At 36.9% G+C, this 20,759-nt stretch overlaps 1 protein-coding gene across 1 annotated transcript; it reads left to right on the top strand.

Moving 5' to 3' along the window:
- Window positions 1–11,653: 11,653 nt before the first annotated feature.
- LOC139127401 (dimethylaniline monooxygenase [N-oxide-forming] 2-like) lies at window positions 11,654–19,516 on the top strand. Its single transcript, XM_070693318.1, has 7 exons — window positions 11,654–11,814; window positions 12,481–12,930; window positions 13,308–13,363; window positions 14,549–14,725; window positions 16,028–16,247; window positions 16,588–16,822; window positions 18,540–19,516. The coding sequence occupies exons 1-6, from the start codon at window positions 11,694–11,696 to the stop codon at window positions 16,770–16,772; spliced, it is 1,209 nt and encodes a 402-aa protein (XP_070549419.1). The 5' UTR covers window positions 11,654–11,693; the 3' UTR covers window positions 16,773–16,822; window positions 18,540–19,516.
- The last annotated feature ends 1,243 nt before the right edge of the window (window positions 19,517–20,759 follow it).

Here is a 20,759-nt window from a genome sequence, read left to right as displayed (position 1 = left end):
TCACATGATGCAAGCTCCAAACTTGGAGCTTTTTTCCCATGATTCAAATTACATGGGCAATTTTCTGTACTAAATTGCGCGAGTTATAAATGGCGAAAATAGCTTTTCCTGGATAAGTGACCACAAAGCTAGCACATATGTAAAAATCATCCTTTGTGAACTTCCCTTAAAGTATTTAAGGTAAAAGAAATACCCTCTCTGAAAAATGACCTTGACCGTGCATTGCTGGAAAACTAACGGTTTGGGACGTAACGAGAGCAAATTGGTTTGTAGTCTGTGAGCGATTGAGTTATTTACGATTGAGTTATTCGGCTAGGCATCGAATCAAATTGATTTCGGCCGAAAATAGTCAGAAAAGTAGTTTTTCGTGTAGGGTCCCAATTTGGATCGCATGTCGCCGGTTTTGTCAATAGACCTTAGGAGGGCTGTGGTGGGAGGCCGTATAACGCCGGCAGCACACATCATCGTACGCAGGACTATCTAGACTCATACCTGCCGTAGGGCTAATGGCTTACCATTGTGCATCGATTGATACTGTGACACTAAATACCGGCATTAGTTGTAACCTGCGTCGGTTTTTTCGGCCATGCGTACGTTAGTCCATTGAGGTAAAGGAGACAGGAGTGAAGCTGGTATATCTATGCTATGCGGCAAGCAATTTGGAATACCATGGTCATTACATGCTCACTGCGTTTCGAATGTCGTTACAAACAGGTAGATCTGCATAGTTTTCCCTGTTTGGTGACCAATAGTGTTGTATTTGAAGGGAAATTTGTCAAAGAAACAAATTTGTCTTGCTTTATTCGGAATTGTAACCGTCTTTCAACGAGTAATCTTAATTCACTACCCAGACGTTTGGTTGTCAACCTGATGTAATGACCATTTTACTGATTTCAAATCGATATGAGTGTGTGCGTAAACAAGAAAAGTAAACTCATGAATTTTAATAGGCGTGGTGAGTATGGCCGATTTGCCATAAATAGGCCATACCTACCACGTCTAAATCTGTGTGGGGAAAAGTTGTCATAGGTGGCAAAAGTGGTGTCGAAAGATAATGTAAAGTGTGTCACAAGCTTAGATGTCAATTAACGGCTGTACAATAATGTAACTGTATGGGGCTTACAAGAATAACCGTAAACATTGAAATTATAAAAAGTAATAGTCCTTACAATTGGTAAAGAAGAATAGATACGATTTTACTTTTGTCCTCCTCTTCCTTCATCAAGTTGTGATGAGGCAGACAAGTAGGTAAGTAAAATTAGTTACAAACGATGAATTATTCAAATATGTGGGAAGAATTAATAGCGCTTTTCAATGGTCTTTGATATCAACAGGCTGAGTCACAGACCTTATATAATTAGAAAAATTCGTGTTGTTGGGTTGAGTAAATACTTACATGTACTTAGAAATACTAACTAATATTGCACATAATAGTTGTATGTGATGTAACCTTATAATGTAACCATAGTAGATGATTCGCTGCTTATATCTACGACTACCATTCAAAATAAGGAAAGTTATCATCAAAAGAGGTAGAAAATAAACAATTTAAAATATTACGACATATCCTAACTACCCTAGACATATTCTTCATTCAACTCCCTATTGCTTTACCTTTGGTTATATGCCAAATTCTAAGATTTTAAAAGGGATGACTTACGTAACTGTGCTTATTAGTCATTAAAAGACGCTGGCCTATTTTGTCTGCAGCAAGATTTTGACTGACAAAGATCTCAGCGCTGGTGCAATCATTCAAAAGGCATGACAGAAATAGAAATGGGTTTACAATTTGTGATATGAATGTGCTTTTGTAGACTCTGAAAAAAAATTGATACAATAATATTCGCCGATGGTTTAAAAATGATTATATATAATATTATATAATATGTATATATATATATATATATATATATATATATATATATATATATATATATATTATATATATATATAAACAGATTACTTCAAGTACAAAGTAATGAAATCTATTACTTAAGTTTCATGCATCTTGCAATCCTCAGATACAGACTCTATCTGAGGATTGCAAGATGCATGAAACTTAAGTAACAGATTTATTACTTTGTACTTGAAGTAATCTGTTTATTTATAACGCCCTGCTTTTTGCATTGAGCACTGTAATTTCCCCAAGGACATCTGTATACTTCGATATATATATATATATATATTATATATATATATATATATATATATATATATATATAAAAATATATGAAAATAAAAAAGTGTTTGCCAAGTAAAAAACTACGTAGCAGTACATGTATACTCAAAGGCGGATTAAAACACTCTATTTTAACAAGTTAGCTGGTATCGTAGGCTATTATACACAACTTTAATCTAGATGAAAAGGAACAAGTTGACCAGGTACGGAAGTTGCATATTTCTCAAGGAGGCGTTGGGTCAATGTTCCATTGTAAGTTGCACAGACATTGGCTAGCACGTATTTTGTAGTCGGAAGCAATTCGGCATGGCTACCAAACGCGTAGCGATTGTCGGTGCTGGAGTTGCAGGTTTGACGTCAATCAAGAGCTGCCTTGAAGAAAAGCTTGAACACGATAAACCAGGTAAGTGAGGACCGAATAAGGTATGTTTAAAATGGATGCCAATCTCCCTTTGTTTGTTTTAGAGGTCATGCATGATCGTATTGAACTGCTAATACAGACACAAAGTCTCTCTCTCCCTCCCTCCCTCCCTCTCTCTCTCTCTCTCTCTCTCTCTCTCTCTCTCTCTCTCTCTCTCTCTCTCTCTCTCTCTCTCTCTCTCTCTCTCTCTCTCTCTCCAGCCCATTGGGTATTAAAATGTGACAGTATGACAATGTATCATTCATAATCTTTAGAAATAACAGCCAGCCAAGACTGTTCACTCACCGAAGACATGGCCGTAGAAGACATAACTCTCTGTGTCCTTAAGTGCTTGTGTTTAGAATATTTTTTCCTGGCACCGTGTTTCTCAGAATGGTCAGAGACAAAAACGAACTTGTATATAGATTAGATCACAGCCTGACAGAGCGAGTTCTGGTACCATATGGCATCGGAAATCAAAGTCAAGTATGATAACTTATTTTCAATTTATTTCGGACTAAAGGTCGTCTTTTTCAAAACGATGCAATCAAATAACAGCTCAGGTCAGGGTGCAGTGACCTCATTTTACATGCTTAGCTGAGGCACAATACTACACTATCACAACTGATAACGAAGTACTTTACGTAAGGTCACAAATTATTGGCAATTGTTAGGGCGTTCCTCTCAGAAAATTCAATCTGTATCAGAACGCTGACATGGATGCCGTTTAGTGAAAACAAGCCATTTATTACAAACTTAAGAGATTTTCCTTTTGCGAGCCGTGAACTTTGGACCTTCCCCTAAATCGAAGGACTTATTGGGTTACTCGATAATAATATGAAGAGCTGCTTCTGTCCTCAATTCTTAAATCTTGTTTACTTGCTGTTTACATGCGTTCACTTTGATTTCGAAAAGTAAAGTCTCTCCGTTCAGGCTCAGAACAACCAATAGAAAAATTCAAAAAAGGACGGCTGGAACCGCAGTTTTACCTTCTCAGTTTAAGGAGAAATGTTTGTAATTGATGGAAGGTTTAATAGCATGGAACTGGAAAATGACGCATTAAGATGACGCAAATCATCAAATTGTAAAATACACAAGCTGATTTTGGGGTCAGCAAAATGTCAAACCATAATTCTGTTGTCGACAACGTCGCTCTGTGTGATATCAGTGTACGTTGGTAGTTGTGTCATCTATAGTACCTCGGCAATATATATATATATATAATATATATATATATATATATATATTATATATATATATATATATATATATATATATATATATATATATATATATATATATATATATATATATACTGAATATACTGCCTGTCGGCACTATGTATACCCCTTCTTCTGTTGAGACAATACAAGAGCTTGGGTTTTCGGAGTTTTGCATTTTTTTCCCGACGAGCAAGCAGTATAACGGTTGAAAGTGTACACGCTTCTATAGCCATGTACGTTTTCCGGGTTAGGGAGCAATTCCTGATATGCTCAGTCCATCCCATCAGAACCAGTGGCCGTAGATAGGTCTGGTAGATCAAATGTTGCCTTCTACTTTGCATGGGAGGATGCCCTTAAATGCCTGAACTATTCGTATATAGCAGCCAATAACATATACCTTGAGAGCCGTATCATTGTAATAGGATTTAGCCATATTATGAACCATTCCGGCTGTATTTAATTTATATTTGCGCATTATTAACTTATCATTTATTTCTTCTTTCGAACAAAGGTAGCGTATGGAATTACTAACAGGAGCTACGGCCAGGGGAGGGAAGCGCCCTCTACAGTTCTGTTGTCAGTAACGACAGCAAGGAAATGATGACCTTTTCAGATTTTCCCTATCCGAAAGAATGCCAGCCATTCCTTAGCCACCCTATGGTACTTCGTCATATCCAAAACTATGCGGAGCATTTCAACCTTGAGAAGCACATTCGGTTCAACACAGACGTTATCGATGTACAGCGCAACAACGATGGCAAGTATTGAAAGTTACAGATCAAGGACAAGGATGACAACTTTCCACCGAAGAGTTTGATTACGTCATGATTTGCACAAGCGTGTACATTAGGCCATTCATTCCATCATATCCTGGGTTGGAAAATTTCAAAGGAACAAAAATCCACGCTAATAAGTACCGGGAACCATCAGAATTTAAAGAAAAGAAGGTTCTAGTCGTTGGTAAGCCGGTATTAAAGTTTAGGACATGACTATTTTTTTAATAATATATATATTGTGTATTTTACGGACTGATATTCGAAAGTTTAAAATGACCTATTAATGTAAACCCTCCTTCCTTGTTTAGGAGGTCACATGTCTGGTGGTGAGATGGCAACAGAACTGGCACGAAATGACGCTGAGGTGAATGGACTCCTACATCTTTTTAGATTGCATTCAGGTAGTATGTGCCACGAAAGCAAAACGTTTGCTCCAACTTTTCTCGGTGAAACATTCAACCTTCCTCTTACCAAATCAACCATAAAAATCAGGGGTCGGTGTGCAAAGTTTGAAACTAGGGAAACAAATTACCAGACATTTAGCGATATTGAAATTAAACATGGCCACCACCTCTGTGTTAACTCTATGAGAAAAATTAAATTTTGGATTTTTCTAAAAACTAAGATGGTTAAAAGTTTTCTTTCTCCGAGAGCTCTAACATGAGACCCCACAAGTGGTAGATAAGAAATAAATCGTATAATAATTGGAGCATTCGACTATCTGTACCCTAGACACGTTCTATTTTGAGTTTGGCGTCTTAGTTTGTTAAAGGAAAGTGCCCTAAGAGCCCATTCAAAACTTAAATGAAACATCTAGAATGGTTACATTTCTTAGAGCTTTCAAACATGTCTTTTAAGTTTTGGTTTATCTATGTCCATTTTCATAGTATGTTGTAGGTAGACAATAAATTTATAGTATTCTTCTCGGATTTTTTTAGATCATTCGTATTCGAACCCTCTTTCCTAGGTGTATATCAGCATGCGGCATGGCGTGTGATAGTCCCTCGCATTTGCCAGGACGGTCGCCCCTTGGATATGACCCTCTTCATTCGAGCCTTGATGAAGTCGCCTTCTAAGTTTGTCGGCAGAAATGGAGAAAATCTGCACAGGGAAAATATCAGATGAGAAATGTGACGTGCAGGTAGGTTGTAAAGTCAGTTCATGAAGCAATAAAGCTGGATATGTGGTACTATGGTAGCAAGAACGGCGTCGGGATTTCACGGTCAAATGTTTGTGAGTGTTTAATATCATGCTATGACAAGAGCAATTCTGCTTTAGGGAACGAACTCGGTAGGAATCCACGCACGTGGCAAACACATATCAATACGCTCTGGTGATCACTGTGAAGTAACTCAGAAGGAAGATGTTTTACGACAATATGACTTGCTCAGCTGCAGATTTTGTGCCTTTTGAAGTAAGATCTGCTCGATGTAAAAGTAGACATTACTTTGAATGCCACTACCTATTGAATATAAATAATGTTCATGAAACTATATTTAATGGCATGATATTTATATTAATTGATAAAAGATATTATCAAGGAGGGCGCTATATTTGCAAGGACAAAACAATTGATATTATATATCAGTTGTGAAAATGTATTTATGCAGAAGATGTATAGGTCGTGTTTTACTTGTTTACCAAATGCGTCAAAATGGACTGAGAAATTGAGTAGATTTCAATCAGATTCGAACCCACAACGTACGGCACCTAGTCACCGAGCGAAGACACCGCAGTTAAAACCGCTCGGCCTAATCCCTGCCGTAAAAAGAGAATGGTTCAACAACCGGGCTAAGTATATTTTCTGATGCGACTCCTCAACATGCTGTAGAGTTCTTGAAGCACTCACACTCACATACTTGCTATCAAAGAATTACCATCTCTATGTAAATGAGTTTCCAATAAATTACAACTAAATTAACTTGTTGATACTTCTTATTTCCGTTTTTGAAAGACCGGATATGTTCAGAACAGACCAATTTCCCTATTTTAGAAGCTTTAAAGTTAAAATTTTCTGGTCAGTTTCTGTTGTGGTCTACATTGTTCATAGGATTGAAGTTGTATGGCTAAATGTACACCCAAAATAAAGACACAAATGGTTAAGAAATGAATCTAAATAGTCTGAGAGTACGGATGTCGGTACGCGAATGTAGATGTATTGGTAGGGTGGCTGCACGGAACTATGGGCACAGATGTAATATAACAGACATGGAATGTTGTCTGTTTCCAGGGCTCTGAGGCACGTTCAGCGGGTACACGTCTGATGGTTTCAGATGACATGTCAGATTACCTCGCAAGAGGTCAAATCAAAAGAATGGGTGGCATTAAAGACTTTCAGGAAAATGGCGTCAATTTCAACGATGGCACCGCTCTGGAGGACGTCGATGTCGTCATCTTTGCTACCGGATATGAATTCGCTGTACCTATAATAGACGACTCTTGAATATTTGGTAGGGTTTTTTTGTATGACTTTCATGATCAACAAAATAAACAGTATCCAGTGGTATTATGCTGAATCACAATGTCGCCTAGTAATAACTGTACAAGGTGATTTTACGTCGACTTGAGCAATCATTATTCTCCATGATTATGTATTGATGGGTTGATTTGTACCCGTTCGAGCTAATTAAATTTGCCAAGAAGAAACACTACCGTAGATCATGATGCATAACATTTAATTATCATAGAACACTTTGTTGTTAGTGAATATTACATGTTTCTTGTACATTTCTGTCTAAGACAAATCGGGAAATACTGAGGTTTACAAGTACATATTTCCAGTACGTCTGGAAGATCCTAGGAGGCTGGCTTTGATAAACTTGGTGCATACTGGCGGATCACACTGGCCAGTAGCTGAACTCCATGCCCGCATTGCAGCGAGGGTGTTTGCTGGAAATATTGATCTACCAGACAAAGAACAATGAAGAAAGATATCGATGAGAAGATTAAATATGTGAAAAACAAATGTTTCGTGGTTAGTTTTTGATTGTATTGAATTTTAAAATATAACAATTTATTTTCAAACATATCTTAGCTATTGAAAGTAACTAACTAAGTAAGTATCTTTGTTCAGAGGGACGAATAACATCATTCGCTTCTCAGTTCTTAAACCTATGTAATGTATGTATGTATGTATGTATGTATGTATGTATGTATGTATGTATGTATGTATGTATGTATGTATGTATGTATGTATGTATGTATGTATGTATGTATGTATGTATGTATGTATGTATGTATGTATGTATGTATGTATGTATGTATGTATGTATGTATGTATGTATGTATGTATGTATGTATTGATTGTATGTATGTTATTATGTATGTATGTATGTATTGTATGTATTGTATGTATGTATGTATGTATGTATGCATGCATGCATGCATGCATGCATGCATGCATGCATGCAGCATGCATGCATGCATGTATGTATGTATGTATGTATGTATGTATGTATGTATGTATGTATGTATGTATGTATGTATGTATGTATGTATGTATGTATGTATGTATGTATGTATGTATGTATGTATGTATGTATGTATGTATTTATGTATGTTTGTATGTATGCGGGTAGGCAGGCAGGTAGGTAGGTAGGTAGGTCTGCTAAAAGCAAACAGTCATATATACATACACAAGCGTGCAAGGATCGCTGGAACTCTGAGAGAGCTCATTTGACTTACTATATTGTAATGTTACAGAAATTGGGATAAAATTTACTGTGACATTGTGTTGGTAAGCCAAGGTTAATTTAGCCTAAATGACGTACTTGTATGTACTGTTTCCTTCGAAAGCAATTCAAGGTCACTAACAATGTTATTTAGTCAGGCAAGTTAACTCTCGGCAAAATTCCTTGGATTACACACATGATGACAAGATCACTCCAATTAGGAATGTTTTGCCAATACGCGCATGCGCTCAGCAACAGGTAAGATACAAACGTCCTTTAGAAGAACGCATCAGTTTTTTTTCTAATGTTTTCCACATAAACGCAATATGTTTTAAGAAGCGTTACTCTTAATTAACAATTTAGCATGATAGGTGAAGTGATTACGGACGTTTTCCCTGGATATCAATCCCATATTGTTTACTGTTGATAGACATGTACTGTGTCACGTTCTGTCGCACTGAACATAATACTGAACTATACAATAACGTCTCAATAATTACGACGCTATCGCGGATAATATCGGAGATGTACATAGTTTTTGAATAACTTTGATTCACTAACTTAGATAATCACATCTTTTTTACACACAGGCAATGTTGACAAATGTAAGACTTAATAACTCGATATACGTTCGGCACAAACCATTTTGGTATTGCCCTATTGTAGACTCTGATCGCCAATCCAAATAAAGCAATGAATCGAGTACTTGAATGTTGGCATCGGAAAGTTGCCCTGATCATTAAAAACGCCCGTATCCTAAGTTTTCAAATGTAAATAATGAACCACAAATAAAAGTCGTCTCCATCATTAGACGATGACTTTGCCGATACAAAGGAAACGTGGTTATCTTAAATCTCCAACCCTAATCCTTTGTTCGCTAAATCTGTGAGACATGAGGACAACGTACTTGCGGTAGTCAGCGGCTCGAAACCGAAGGAGTTAAACATTTCCTCAAACGTTATGTACGAAAGTTATCGAGAAGTACTCTCTTACCATGCATGGAATGACAATCAGGGGTCACCGTACATTCCTTGCTACCTAATAAACTAAGGAATTTATGCATTTGTGGCCGTCATCCCTGTGGTAAATATTTTTGGAGTTTATATTCAATTAGACAAAACTAAGACTTCACTTAAAACTAGCTTTAAAAGAGCTCCCCCTCCAACAAGCGGTAGGTCACAAAGGAATTATAAAAAGGTTGAGAGAGTTGGAATATCTGCCCTTATTTTATCATAATCAATCCAATTAAAGTAAGATGCAAAAGTGACTGTAGACTTACAAAACGTTGCAATGTTGATAATCAACGAAACGGGGCCAAAAGACAGGAGATCATCACGCGGTTTAATCCGTGCTCATATACAAACAAAGGGAAACCTTTCTCAATCTTGAAAACAGTTTCGAAGATGAATCAAGCTCCTGAATATAGGCAAAATGAAACATCGTGAAAGTAAGCAGCGAGTGCAGAGAAAAAGCTACGATCATGCAATTTGCATAACATAATCACATATATATCATCAGGTGGCACGGTTAGAAGAGACACACAGTTGCATAAAAGTGTCTAGAAAATCCGAATGTCCGCTTTTGGGAACTGCCTATGTGAAGATGTCATTTTTGAGTAACTGGTAATGATAATTTGATTTGTATTCTGATGTTTGTGCACCGAAAGTCGTTTGAAACGGTATTGTTATCAGGTCAGTCGTCAATTAAATGGGACCTTTTATTTGCTCACGTGTTCACACACGTGAGCATATGTCGCAGCAATGTCTGTCTGTCTGTCTTTAGGTCGAATATCTCAAAACGGCTGAATTGATCAGAATCAAATCTGGTACACAGATTGAGTATGTAATGGCAAGAACTGATTAGTTTTTGGTGGGCCTGGCTTGCATACTTTTTGCTCCTTTGCATAATTAATGATTTTAGAAAAAAAAGGATAAACATTAAAAACAACGCACACAATTTGATGAGATTTGCTACAAATGTTGATCACACCACGATATATCAGCAGTGGGAAGCATTAAGGGGTGACATGAAAGATAGTCGCTAATTTGTATATTTAATGAACTTTCCTTATCAGGGATATATATCTGATTTGACTGGATCAAAATTGACCAAACTTGGTATGTATATTGAAGATAGTATGTTTAACATCATTTAAAGTCGTTAAGCTGTTTAACTCGTCCCAATTCCCAATTTGCATATTTAATGAACTTTGCTGATTAGGGATATATATTTGAATTGACTGGACTATTGTTGATGAAATTTGCTACATGTATTGAAGCTACTATGATACGACATTCTTGAAAGTCATTACGCATGTTTGCTTCAGCCAAATCCGAATTTGCATATTTAATGAACTTTCCTAATTATGGATATATATCTGAATTAACTTGATTTTAGTTATTGAAACTTGCTACATACATCAAAGATACCGTGATATAATATTATTGATTTGCATATTAAAGGATTTTTCATAATTAGGGATATATATCTGAATTGACTAGATCAAAGTTGATGAAACTTGTTATGTACATAAAAGACACTATAATACAATATTATTGAAAGTAATTAAGCATTTTCTCTTCAGCCAATTCCTAATTTGCATATTTAATAAACTTTTCTAATGAGGGTATATATCTGAATTGACTTGACTAAAACTTGACAAAACTTGCTACATATATTGAAGACACTATGATACAACAATATTAAAAATCGTTAAGCATTTTTACTTCAGCCAATTCCTAATTTACATATTTAATGAACTTTGCTAATTAGGGATATATATCTGAATTGACTGGACCAAAGTTGATGAAACTTGCTATACACATTAAAGATACTATGATACAGCATTATTGAAAGTCATTAAGCAATTTTTCATCTGCCAATTTCTTAATTTGCATTTTCGATGATCTTTCCTCTGAGATTCAGTTGATCGAAGTTGGCAAAACATGCTATGAACATTGATGAATATACCAGGTTAAAACAATATCGAAAGTCATTGCACATTTACATGTCAGCTAATTTATAATTTGCATATCCAATGAGCTTTCACAGTTCGGCATATATGGCTTGAAGGACCTGGCCAAAGGTAATTACCCTTGCTATGTAAAGTTGTAATACAATGACAGCATTCATTTTCATTTAAGCTAATTACATATTTGTATACTTCATGACCTTTTAGAATTAATCGGTGGTGAATATTGTTCTTATTGATCATAGTACTTTCAGTGAAGTTGCAATCATGTGGCAAAGGTTCAGATTACACATAACTGCAATATATAATGAAAACGTGAGCATTTTCAGTTCATAGCTGGTCATTTCCGCACACCAGAGTGGGGTTGTCACGAAAATAGCAAGCTTCCTCCGAAAACCTTTAAATATACAGGTCGACCAAACATCGGGTGATCAATCAGTCGTTGTCGGCCTACTGGTGTGATACAGTGAGATATGGCTGCCAAGAAACGCGTTGCAATTGTTGGCGCTGGAGTCGCTGGCTTGGTCTCAATCAAAAGTTGTCTTGAAGAAAATGGGCTTGAGCCAACGTGTTTTGAGAGGCACGACAAACTTGGTAAGCGAAAACGCATATTACGGCTAAATCAATTAACATATCTCTCTCTCTCTCTCTCTCTCTCTCTCTCTCTCTCTCTCTCTCTCTCTCTCTCACAACAAACACACACACACACACACACACACACACACACACACACACACACACAAATTATATTTAATATTGAGATACAATATTATTTCCGGTTCCGGCTGTACTCGACTCAAGACACTGACGTTCCATCAATGCTCCTGCTTCCGATAGTAAAATATAAAATGGTACCCTGGAGAAAACGTTTTACATCAAATTCGCACGTTGTCTGCAGCTGTTGTGGGGTGTACCGAGGTATTTCAGGCATATTTAAAGTGATGAAATCACCTTCGCATTACAGCTTCACACAAGAAAATGGAGCACCCCTTAATATCCGTATCATCTAGGTAGGTTAGAATTAAGGACTAGATTGAAATATTCAAAGTTGTTGGAAGACCAGTTGTGTTTTAGTGATATCACAGTGTATTTTTGGCCCAGAATTGCATAGTCTTATTGACCAAGGAATCTGTTACTCTCGTCCAAGTATTTGTCATTGAAGCCGCATGGCGTCATAGTCATATTGCAAACGCATTCGGTTATCTTTATACCCATAAAGCACGTTAGGTTACATAAAGGTTGTTTTCTGTTTTCACCAAGGTGGTGTATGGAATTACTCACCGGAGTTGCGGCCCGGTCAGGGAAGTGCGCTCTACGATTCTGTCGTCAGCAACACCAGCAAAGAAATGATGACGTTCTCAGATTTTCCCTACCCGAAGGAGAACCCTCAATTTAACGATCGCCGATCTGTTCTTCGTCATATCCAAAACTATGCAGAATATTTTAATCTTGAGAAGCACATTCGGTTCAACACAAACGTTATTGACGTACAGCGCAACAACAATGGAAAGTATTGGAAGTTACAGATCAAGGACAAGGATGACAAGCTTTCCACCGAAGAGTTTGATTACGTCATGATTTGCACAAGCGTTTATAACAGGCCGTTTATTCCGTCATATCCTGGGTTGGGAAATTATAGAGGAACAAAAATCCACGCTAACAAGTATCGAGAGCCTAAACGGTTTCTTGGACAGAAGGTTATAGTCGTCGGTAATCTATTATAAACGAAATATTTGCATACGATATTGCTGCATTTAAAATTTTTCGAATCGGCTTTACGACTTTGGTTCGTTTATGTAACGAGCTATGAAATTCGGGGTACAACATTAGAGGCTATATTGAGGCTTTAATTTTCCTTCGTGTTGACAGAACAGAAGTGCTTTTGTATTTATTACGGATTTTGCTCGACTTTTCGAGTCCTCTTTGGTCTGTGAAAGCGTGACAGGTAAACTTGCAATTAAATAATATCGTTTTGGGAGTGTATAATGCCATAAATGACGATATTACTGTAACAGTATGTGCATTTCACGGGCTAATCCTCAACATTTTAAACAACATGTGCATATCATCATTTCTTGTTTTACTAGGAGGACACATGTCGGGTGGTGAGATTGCGACCGACCTTGCAGGAAGTGGCATTGAGGTAATGGAAACGATTTTAAAATATGCATCGAGGTCACGTTGTTGAATCGTGAAACAATCGCTGGGATTCTTTCTTAATCTTGCCAAAGTTATAAGGAGAAGCTTTAAGCATACAGCAATAATGTAACACGGTGAACACTGCTGATTAAAAATAGTTAGCTTATCTGCAGTTGTTTCCGATGCTCACATCAGTTTGAACTCATAATATTCCATCTATGGCAAGTGAAATATACAAAAATAGAATCTGCAAGTTATACGGGTTTACACGTTGCAACTTGTACTCCGATTGGCTATAATAGGTATCCCAAACAGATATTTGTTGATTCAGGGTATGTAATGAGTACCGGGTACCCTTCATTAGCTAGTTCGTTTCTAGGTTATTTACGACATAGGTCATGCAGCGATTTCTTTTTGAATCGGTTGAGAGTGTTTGGCTTTTGTTTTCGCAGTGTAAACTAGTATTTCAATTCATTGCTCTGGTTAATGCATGCGTCGGACGATTCCAATCAGTTAAGCTACAAAAGCGAGACAATACCACAGTCAAGAAATTTCCTGCAAAAAACCGATTACAGCACATCCGATCGTTCTTTGATAGCGCTCCCTTAGTTTGCTTAGTGACGTCATTCTTCATGGCAAACAAATTTGGGGAAATCAGTCACGCAAGTGTCAAGCAATAAAAATCAAATGTATAGATCGGAACTGTCAAAACAACAATGGCTTAGAAAATATTTACATGCAGACATTCGTATGAGCAATAAAGGTATTCTGTCATCTGTTTCAATTTTGCCACAGTTACCATGGAAAGATATAATCTAACAAATCAGAGATTTTAAGCGGGTGGCCGCTTTTTAAAAACAGCGCCCTCAGATGGGCATTTTGAATACCAAGGAACGCCCCTTTGACCATATATGGGCATATTTAGATTACAGGGGACTGTATACCTTTAAGTGCAAAATGCGTTACGATGATATTCCTTGTACAAATGAAGTAGATGAAAATCCACAGGCTCTCAAAAAGATACAAATGTATTATTATCTTGTTTTCCACCAATAGTATTTACATTTTTTCAAGACTTGAAAATAAATCGTTCAGATTTTAATAAATCGACGCACATCCTTTTTGAAACAAACACACAATTCCAAATGTTAACTGCTGAAGATCGGTCATTTTCGAATGTCATTTTCAGGTACATATCAGCATGCGTCACGATTCGATGATTCTGCCTCGTATGTGCCGGGACGGTCGTCCCTTTGACATCGCTCTCTTCACACGATCCTCGATTAAGTCTCCATCGAAACTAACCGCGACATTGGAGAAAATGAGTCACACGAAAATGAGTGACCACAAGGAATTTGATTTGCAGGTAAGTCGTGTATACAGTTTGTCTATTAGTAAAACAACGATAAACGAGCATGCGCTTTTCTCAAGGTATAAAGGCAATAACATTATAGCAAACTTGAGATATTGCATGCCGAAAATGTATGGCGTCGTAATTATCCAATGCCTTTACCCACTATGTTCGGACCATAAAGTTAAAGTCGCTGCAAAAAGAACAAACAGTTCTACACTATACAAACAGTAGCTCCTCAAGGAACAAGTCTTTGCACTTAGTATCGATAAAATTAATTATGTTACCATGCCCTATCCTCCGCATTTAATTGGTCGAGCTGAACAACCTGACTGACCACAATGGACTTTTATGGTTTGTTTGCATGCCCGTGAATATAAATAATATCGCAAACATCGTAACTTTTACAGCTAAAACGAAAAATGGTGATTTGTATATAAGATATATAAGATTATAGTCAATCACAAAATAGAATGGAGCACTTGTTGCCCAAGTTTAGACAGTCACTTTTTCGGAAAAAAATCTAAGGATTTGCAAATTGTTTCTACGCGCGCGTAGTGCATTGCGTATTGCACTACGCACTGTTCAGTGAATACGAAATCTGTGTAATACATGGTTTCGGGCCCCGTTGTCTTTTGCATGAGGATTTTTTGTTGATTTTGATGGTTTTCTTAGGTTACTTGATAATATAATGAAAATAATGCCACCCTGACCATTAACGTTTATTTATGGGCGCTGGCAAGAGAAAAGCCGTTAATGGCAAGGGCGTCGCCATTGCGATTAATAAAGAAAATATTACAAAACGTTATATTTGTCTAGAAAGACGGTTTGATTTAATTTTAGAGTAGTAAAATTGTAATGTATGTGATAGCAGCGGTTTTAGAAAAGTCGACGTTTGAAATGATTACCCAGTGTGTTGCAAGTGGATAGAGAAAAAAGAACTACGAGTTCCAACAAAAATTACGATATTTCTAGGCTACTTAAAGTATATACAAAAGTATTTTTACCTTATGTTTTGACCGGTGAAAATGCTGAATAATGAGTTATTTTGTAGATTTCGAATTAACCTTATGAAATACGTCGTCTGTCTTATTTTCATTCAAATTGTATGATCTCAGAGGATGCATGGCTATTTATCCCTATTAAAGGACAAATTAAGAGGGGGTATTCGTAGGCTGGCAGCGCAAGATGATAACTTTGGTATAAGTACGTGGGGTGGAAGGCACGCACGCGCATTGGTAGTTAGAGTGCACGGATCCGTAGCTGGCCTACATGTATCATCTAAAATAACAGACACACGGTGTTGTCGCTCTCCAGGGATCTGAGTTATATCCTGTTGGTAAACGTATGACGATTTGTGATGACATGGCAGAGAGGCTTGCACGCGGTCAGATCAAACCCATGGGTGGCATTAAAGAGTTTCATGAAAGTGGCGTCGTTTTCGACGATGGCACTACCCTGGAGAACGTAGATGCAGTCATCTTTGCTACCGGATATGAATTTGCCGTACCTATAATCGACGACTCTTGGATATTTGGTAGGGATTTATTGTAGGACTCGAGTTTTTCCCGGGAAAACTTTCATGATACATAAACTCAACTAATTTCAGCGGGGTTATGCTGAGTTTCAATGTGGCAAAGGATTGACAAACATTTTATCTTGTTTTAAATACCTCCACTACTAGAGCCACAATTTAATTTCAATGATCTATTTTGACTATTTGATGGTTTCATCGATGATTGACATGATTTATAGATCGATTTGAAGACATTAAAGTTAACTCGATTTGCCGGGAAAAAACATGGCATTTACAAATAATCACCATTACAAAAGAACACTTTTCCTTTGAAGTTGATATCAAACATTTTCTGTCTAAGACAAATCAGGAAATGCAGGGATTTACAAGTACATCTTCCCGGTACACCTAGAAGACCCCGAAAAACTAGCTTTGATTAATATCGTACATACTGCCGGAGCACACTGGCCAGTAGCCGAACTACAATCCCGTATCGCAGCAAGAGTTTTGCTGGAAATATTGCTCTACCAGATAAAGAAACGATGAAGACAGAAAGCGATAAAAAGATAAAATATGTGAAAAACAGGTATTACCGGGTAAGTACTGATTCGTGAAAAATAAAGGTTTACCCTATACATTTATTGTGAGCTACTCGAAGAAAGCAATCGCTAATCTGCATAAAACAAGGTCAAGATCGCATGACAAGTTTTCTTTTTACGTTTTTCAGACAACACAGACCAAGCACAATACATTTAAAAGCGAATAATTGTATGTATGTATGTATGTATGTATATATGTATGTATGTATGTATGTATGTATGTATGTATGTATGTATGTATGTATGTATGAATGTGTATGTATGTATGTATGTATGTATGTATGTATGTATGTATGTATGTATGTATGTATGTATGTATGTATGTATGTATGTATGTATGTATGTATGTATGTATGTATGTATGTATGTATGTATGTATGTATGTATGTATGTATGTATGTATGTATGTATGTATGTATGTATGTATGTATGTATGTATGTATGTATGTATGTATGTATGTATGTATGTATGTATGTATGTATGTATGTATGTATGTATGTATGTATGTATGTATGTATCTATGTATGTATGTCCACAGACAAACAGAAAGACAGACTAGCAAAGCGGCATGCCTTTTATTTCATGGTCGTCTCGGTAGGCTATTGCCTTTGCATATTAAAATGAGCTTCACAGGTGTTAGATTTTTTTTGGAAACTTTTTCGTGGTTGATAATTGCACGAGATTATGCGGAAAGGACGACGAGATGGCATCGTGCTGCAAGTCGCGTAGCAACCATACTTTCTTTGTGTTCTCTCGGGGCAGAAATACTGCTTCACGCCAATCAAAACATGACACGCCAGCAGTTTCGTAAACACATTTTTCCATGACCAATTTTTAAAAGACAATATTATTGACCGTGAACCATAAACTAAAACCAGACAGTATTGTTAAAAGACTTTCAAATTTTGTTCAAACACACTCAATATATTTTCATAAAAATGTGAGAGGATTTTTAAAATGGTAAATCTCACTTTCCCGAAGCTAAAAACATTCCCGTTTTCGCCAGCACGCCAATTCCGCTCAGCGCCACACGACAACAACGACACAAACTTTTCCTTACATACGTTTGCTAGAAGATTGGCTAAAATCCGGAAACTAATGAAGGGTGCATGGTCGGCACTCTTCGGAATAGAGAGGCGAGAGCTACCTGAGGCGAGGCGAACATGGAGGGCTTACGTAAGCGCTTCAAACCTTGAACAATACCCGTTACCAGTCTGTCTCTCCATTTGTCTGTGGTATCTCTTACCTATGTTCGGTCGAACGGTTTGTGATGGTGGGTTGGATGGAAACTTATCAGCATTGATTGTGAATATTAGCAGCTTCTCTGTCCGACAAATATTTCATTCCCTAGGCACGTTGAGTAACTCCTCGCTTCTCTAGGATTGACCTTGATATCCTGAATGGTTTGTCCGTGAATTTTAAGTGTAAGGAATACTTTGATAATTGTATGCTGTTAGCCTTTGCTTGCTTTGGAAAGATTGGACATGATTTGCATAGCGTGTTTTAACTGTGTTGTCAGTTAGACAGACGTCATGTTGTATATATATTATGTATATATATATATTTATATATATTATGCGTATATATATTATATATACATATTATATATATCATATAATGTTTATATATATTATGTGTATATATATTATATATACATATTATATATATTATAAATATATACTATATATATAATGTTTATATTTTTCCTGACAGATATCATGCGGACCTAATATTGAGGAACTAGCCGACATGCTTGGTGTAAAGCCGTCATTTCAGCATATTTCCTTGTCTGACCCAGAACTAGCTATGGCCTTCGAATACGGTCCCATGGTACCTTACTGGTATCGTCTTCAGGGTCCTGGAGCATGGCCTGGGGCAAGGGAAAGAATTCTATATGCTATTGACAGCACAAGATGCACAATGGATAGCTACCCGAAGCATGTTGAAGGAAACTGAACGGACGACTTTTCAATGGAGGAGTGGAGACACTCCGTACTCAAATTTTGTTATTTGTGATTATATTCTTCGAAGTATTGACTTTCTACGAGACGGGAGTGGCCCTTAGCGTTTTTCGATTTTGATTTTTTATATGGAATTCCTTGACGGATGAGTTAGTTTATTTAATACATGCAATAAGTAATTTGCAACTTTTCTAACTTTAGTTAAATATTTATCTTTAACGTTTAGCAAGATTTCATACTATTGGCAAAATACTCCTACAAGTACATTTCATGTGTTGAGTTGTTTGTTAAGCCTTCCAGTTTGCGATATAAACTTGTCACGTTTTCCAAACTTTCATCTAAAATTTATCAAGTGATAGCTGTTTTATATTTCTTTATGTGCAAAAGTTAACCTTTCCCCGTAATGTAGTGAGAAAAAAGTCGTTCAATCTTTGGCTGTTTCTAGCTTTCATGTTCCTGTAAGACTTTGCTAAACGCTTTTTTGTTGAATCTCTTCGTTCATATAATGCCTAGCTTGGTCAGTTGTATAGCTGCTATTTTAATACACTGTTTTGTTAAAGGGATGTTTGGATATGTCGTGCCTTGCAATTCAAGCATCGCTCCGTCGGAGACTTGACGACCCCTGCATTTAACGTAATCATACAGTTGTGGAAATGATTTTGTATTAATGCTCCGCTTTTATATTATGACAGTCCGCTAATAATACAGAATTGCATGTAATTATACTCTATACGTCTACTCATCTGGTTGTCTTTTTCCTGTTTATTCTGTCGGTAATTTTTACAAAACGTTTCGTCCTAAAAGTAAGACTTCATGAGGTTGAAGATAACTACAAAAGGAAAATACAGACAAAAACAGAACAATGTAAGGCTAGTGTTGATCTTCATTAAATGCTGAACGTACTTTTCAGGCTGAGTACATTAGAAGTTTACAAAAGTTATAGAGTATGACAATTCCTACCATTTGTGTGTGGCTCAGAATGAAAATGGCAATTCAAAATTGACGGTAATGGTTATTTATAGTGCCTGTTCGAGGGCGCGGTGAGCAATTGTTATTTAAATTATTTATCGAGCACTATTAGCTTAGGATGGTGAGGCCGTTTGGTGACAATGTACCAAGTTTTGAAATCAAGATTGAGAGAGAGAGTCCGAGTAATGCCATGCTGACCTAATTCGGAGAAACAATTTCATATAGTGGTATTTCTGGCACAATATAAACATACTTACTAATTATTAGCCTTGTGTTTGTCATTATAATAAAAAGCTGTTGCTCGCTGTAGATGTATTGCCTGATCATGTGTACAAGTGTGTCTCTCTGTAAATTTAGTGCCCTACCACCCAATTTTTGTGTACAGTCGTCGCCTCACTTTGTAAATATTTCTAACATGACATTACATGAGTTATTAAAAGTGGCATCCTATTGTTTGGGGGCTGCATTTGCAAAAAATAATATTGTTCAGGAGAGTAACTTTCATGAAGTCCAAGGGAAAATCCATTGTGTATCTATATTTATGGGAGAAATCAACAGATTTACATAATCTTAGCGACAGTGATGTATTAAACAAAGTGCTGCGAATCAGTCTGCAATTGCCGCTTAGGAAGAACACGACCGTAAGATGAGGTTACTGCAGAGGTACCGGCCTCGGTTCGAGGACACGTTTACAATTATGTACTATTCTATTATAGTGTACAGTACTAAAGCTATTTTTACAGCCAGGCTTGCGTAAAACAAACTGTTCAGACATGTCGCATTCGCATATGGTTATGTCGTTTTAACTTGTGCAATACACGAAATTCGCGTAACAAATTACGAATTACATTCATAACCTAAGTGAGATGGGTCAAGGTCTCACTGATCTTATTCAGGCCATTTGTCCCACTCAAAGGTCACATTTCATCAGACAGCATTGTAAAGGTGACTTTTATGTCGCAGACAAAGCGCATTCATTTCAACAAGGGGGTAGCCGTTCAGT

Source organism: Ptychodera flava, unplaced genomic scaffold (genome assembly GCF_041260155.1).
Source record: "Ptychodera flava strain L36383 unplaced genomic scaffold, AS_Pfla_20210202 Scaffold_31__1_contigs__length_3010019_pilon, whole genome shotgun sequence".
NCBI classification, from domain to species: domain Eukaryota; kingdom Metazoa; phylum Hemichordata; class Enteropneusta; family Ptychoderidae; genus Ptychodera; species Ptychodera flava.
The sequence above is the reverse complement of the archived record's forward strand: the minus strand, read 5'-3'. Positions and strand labels throughout refer to the sequence as shown.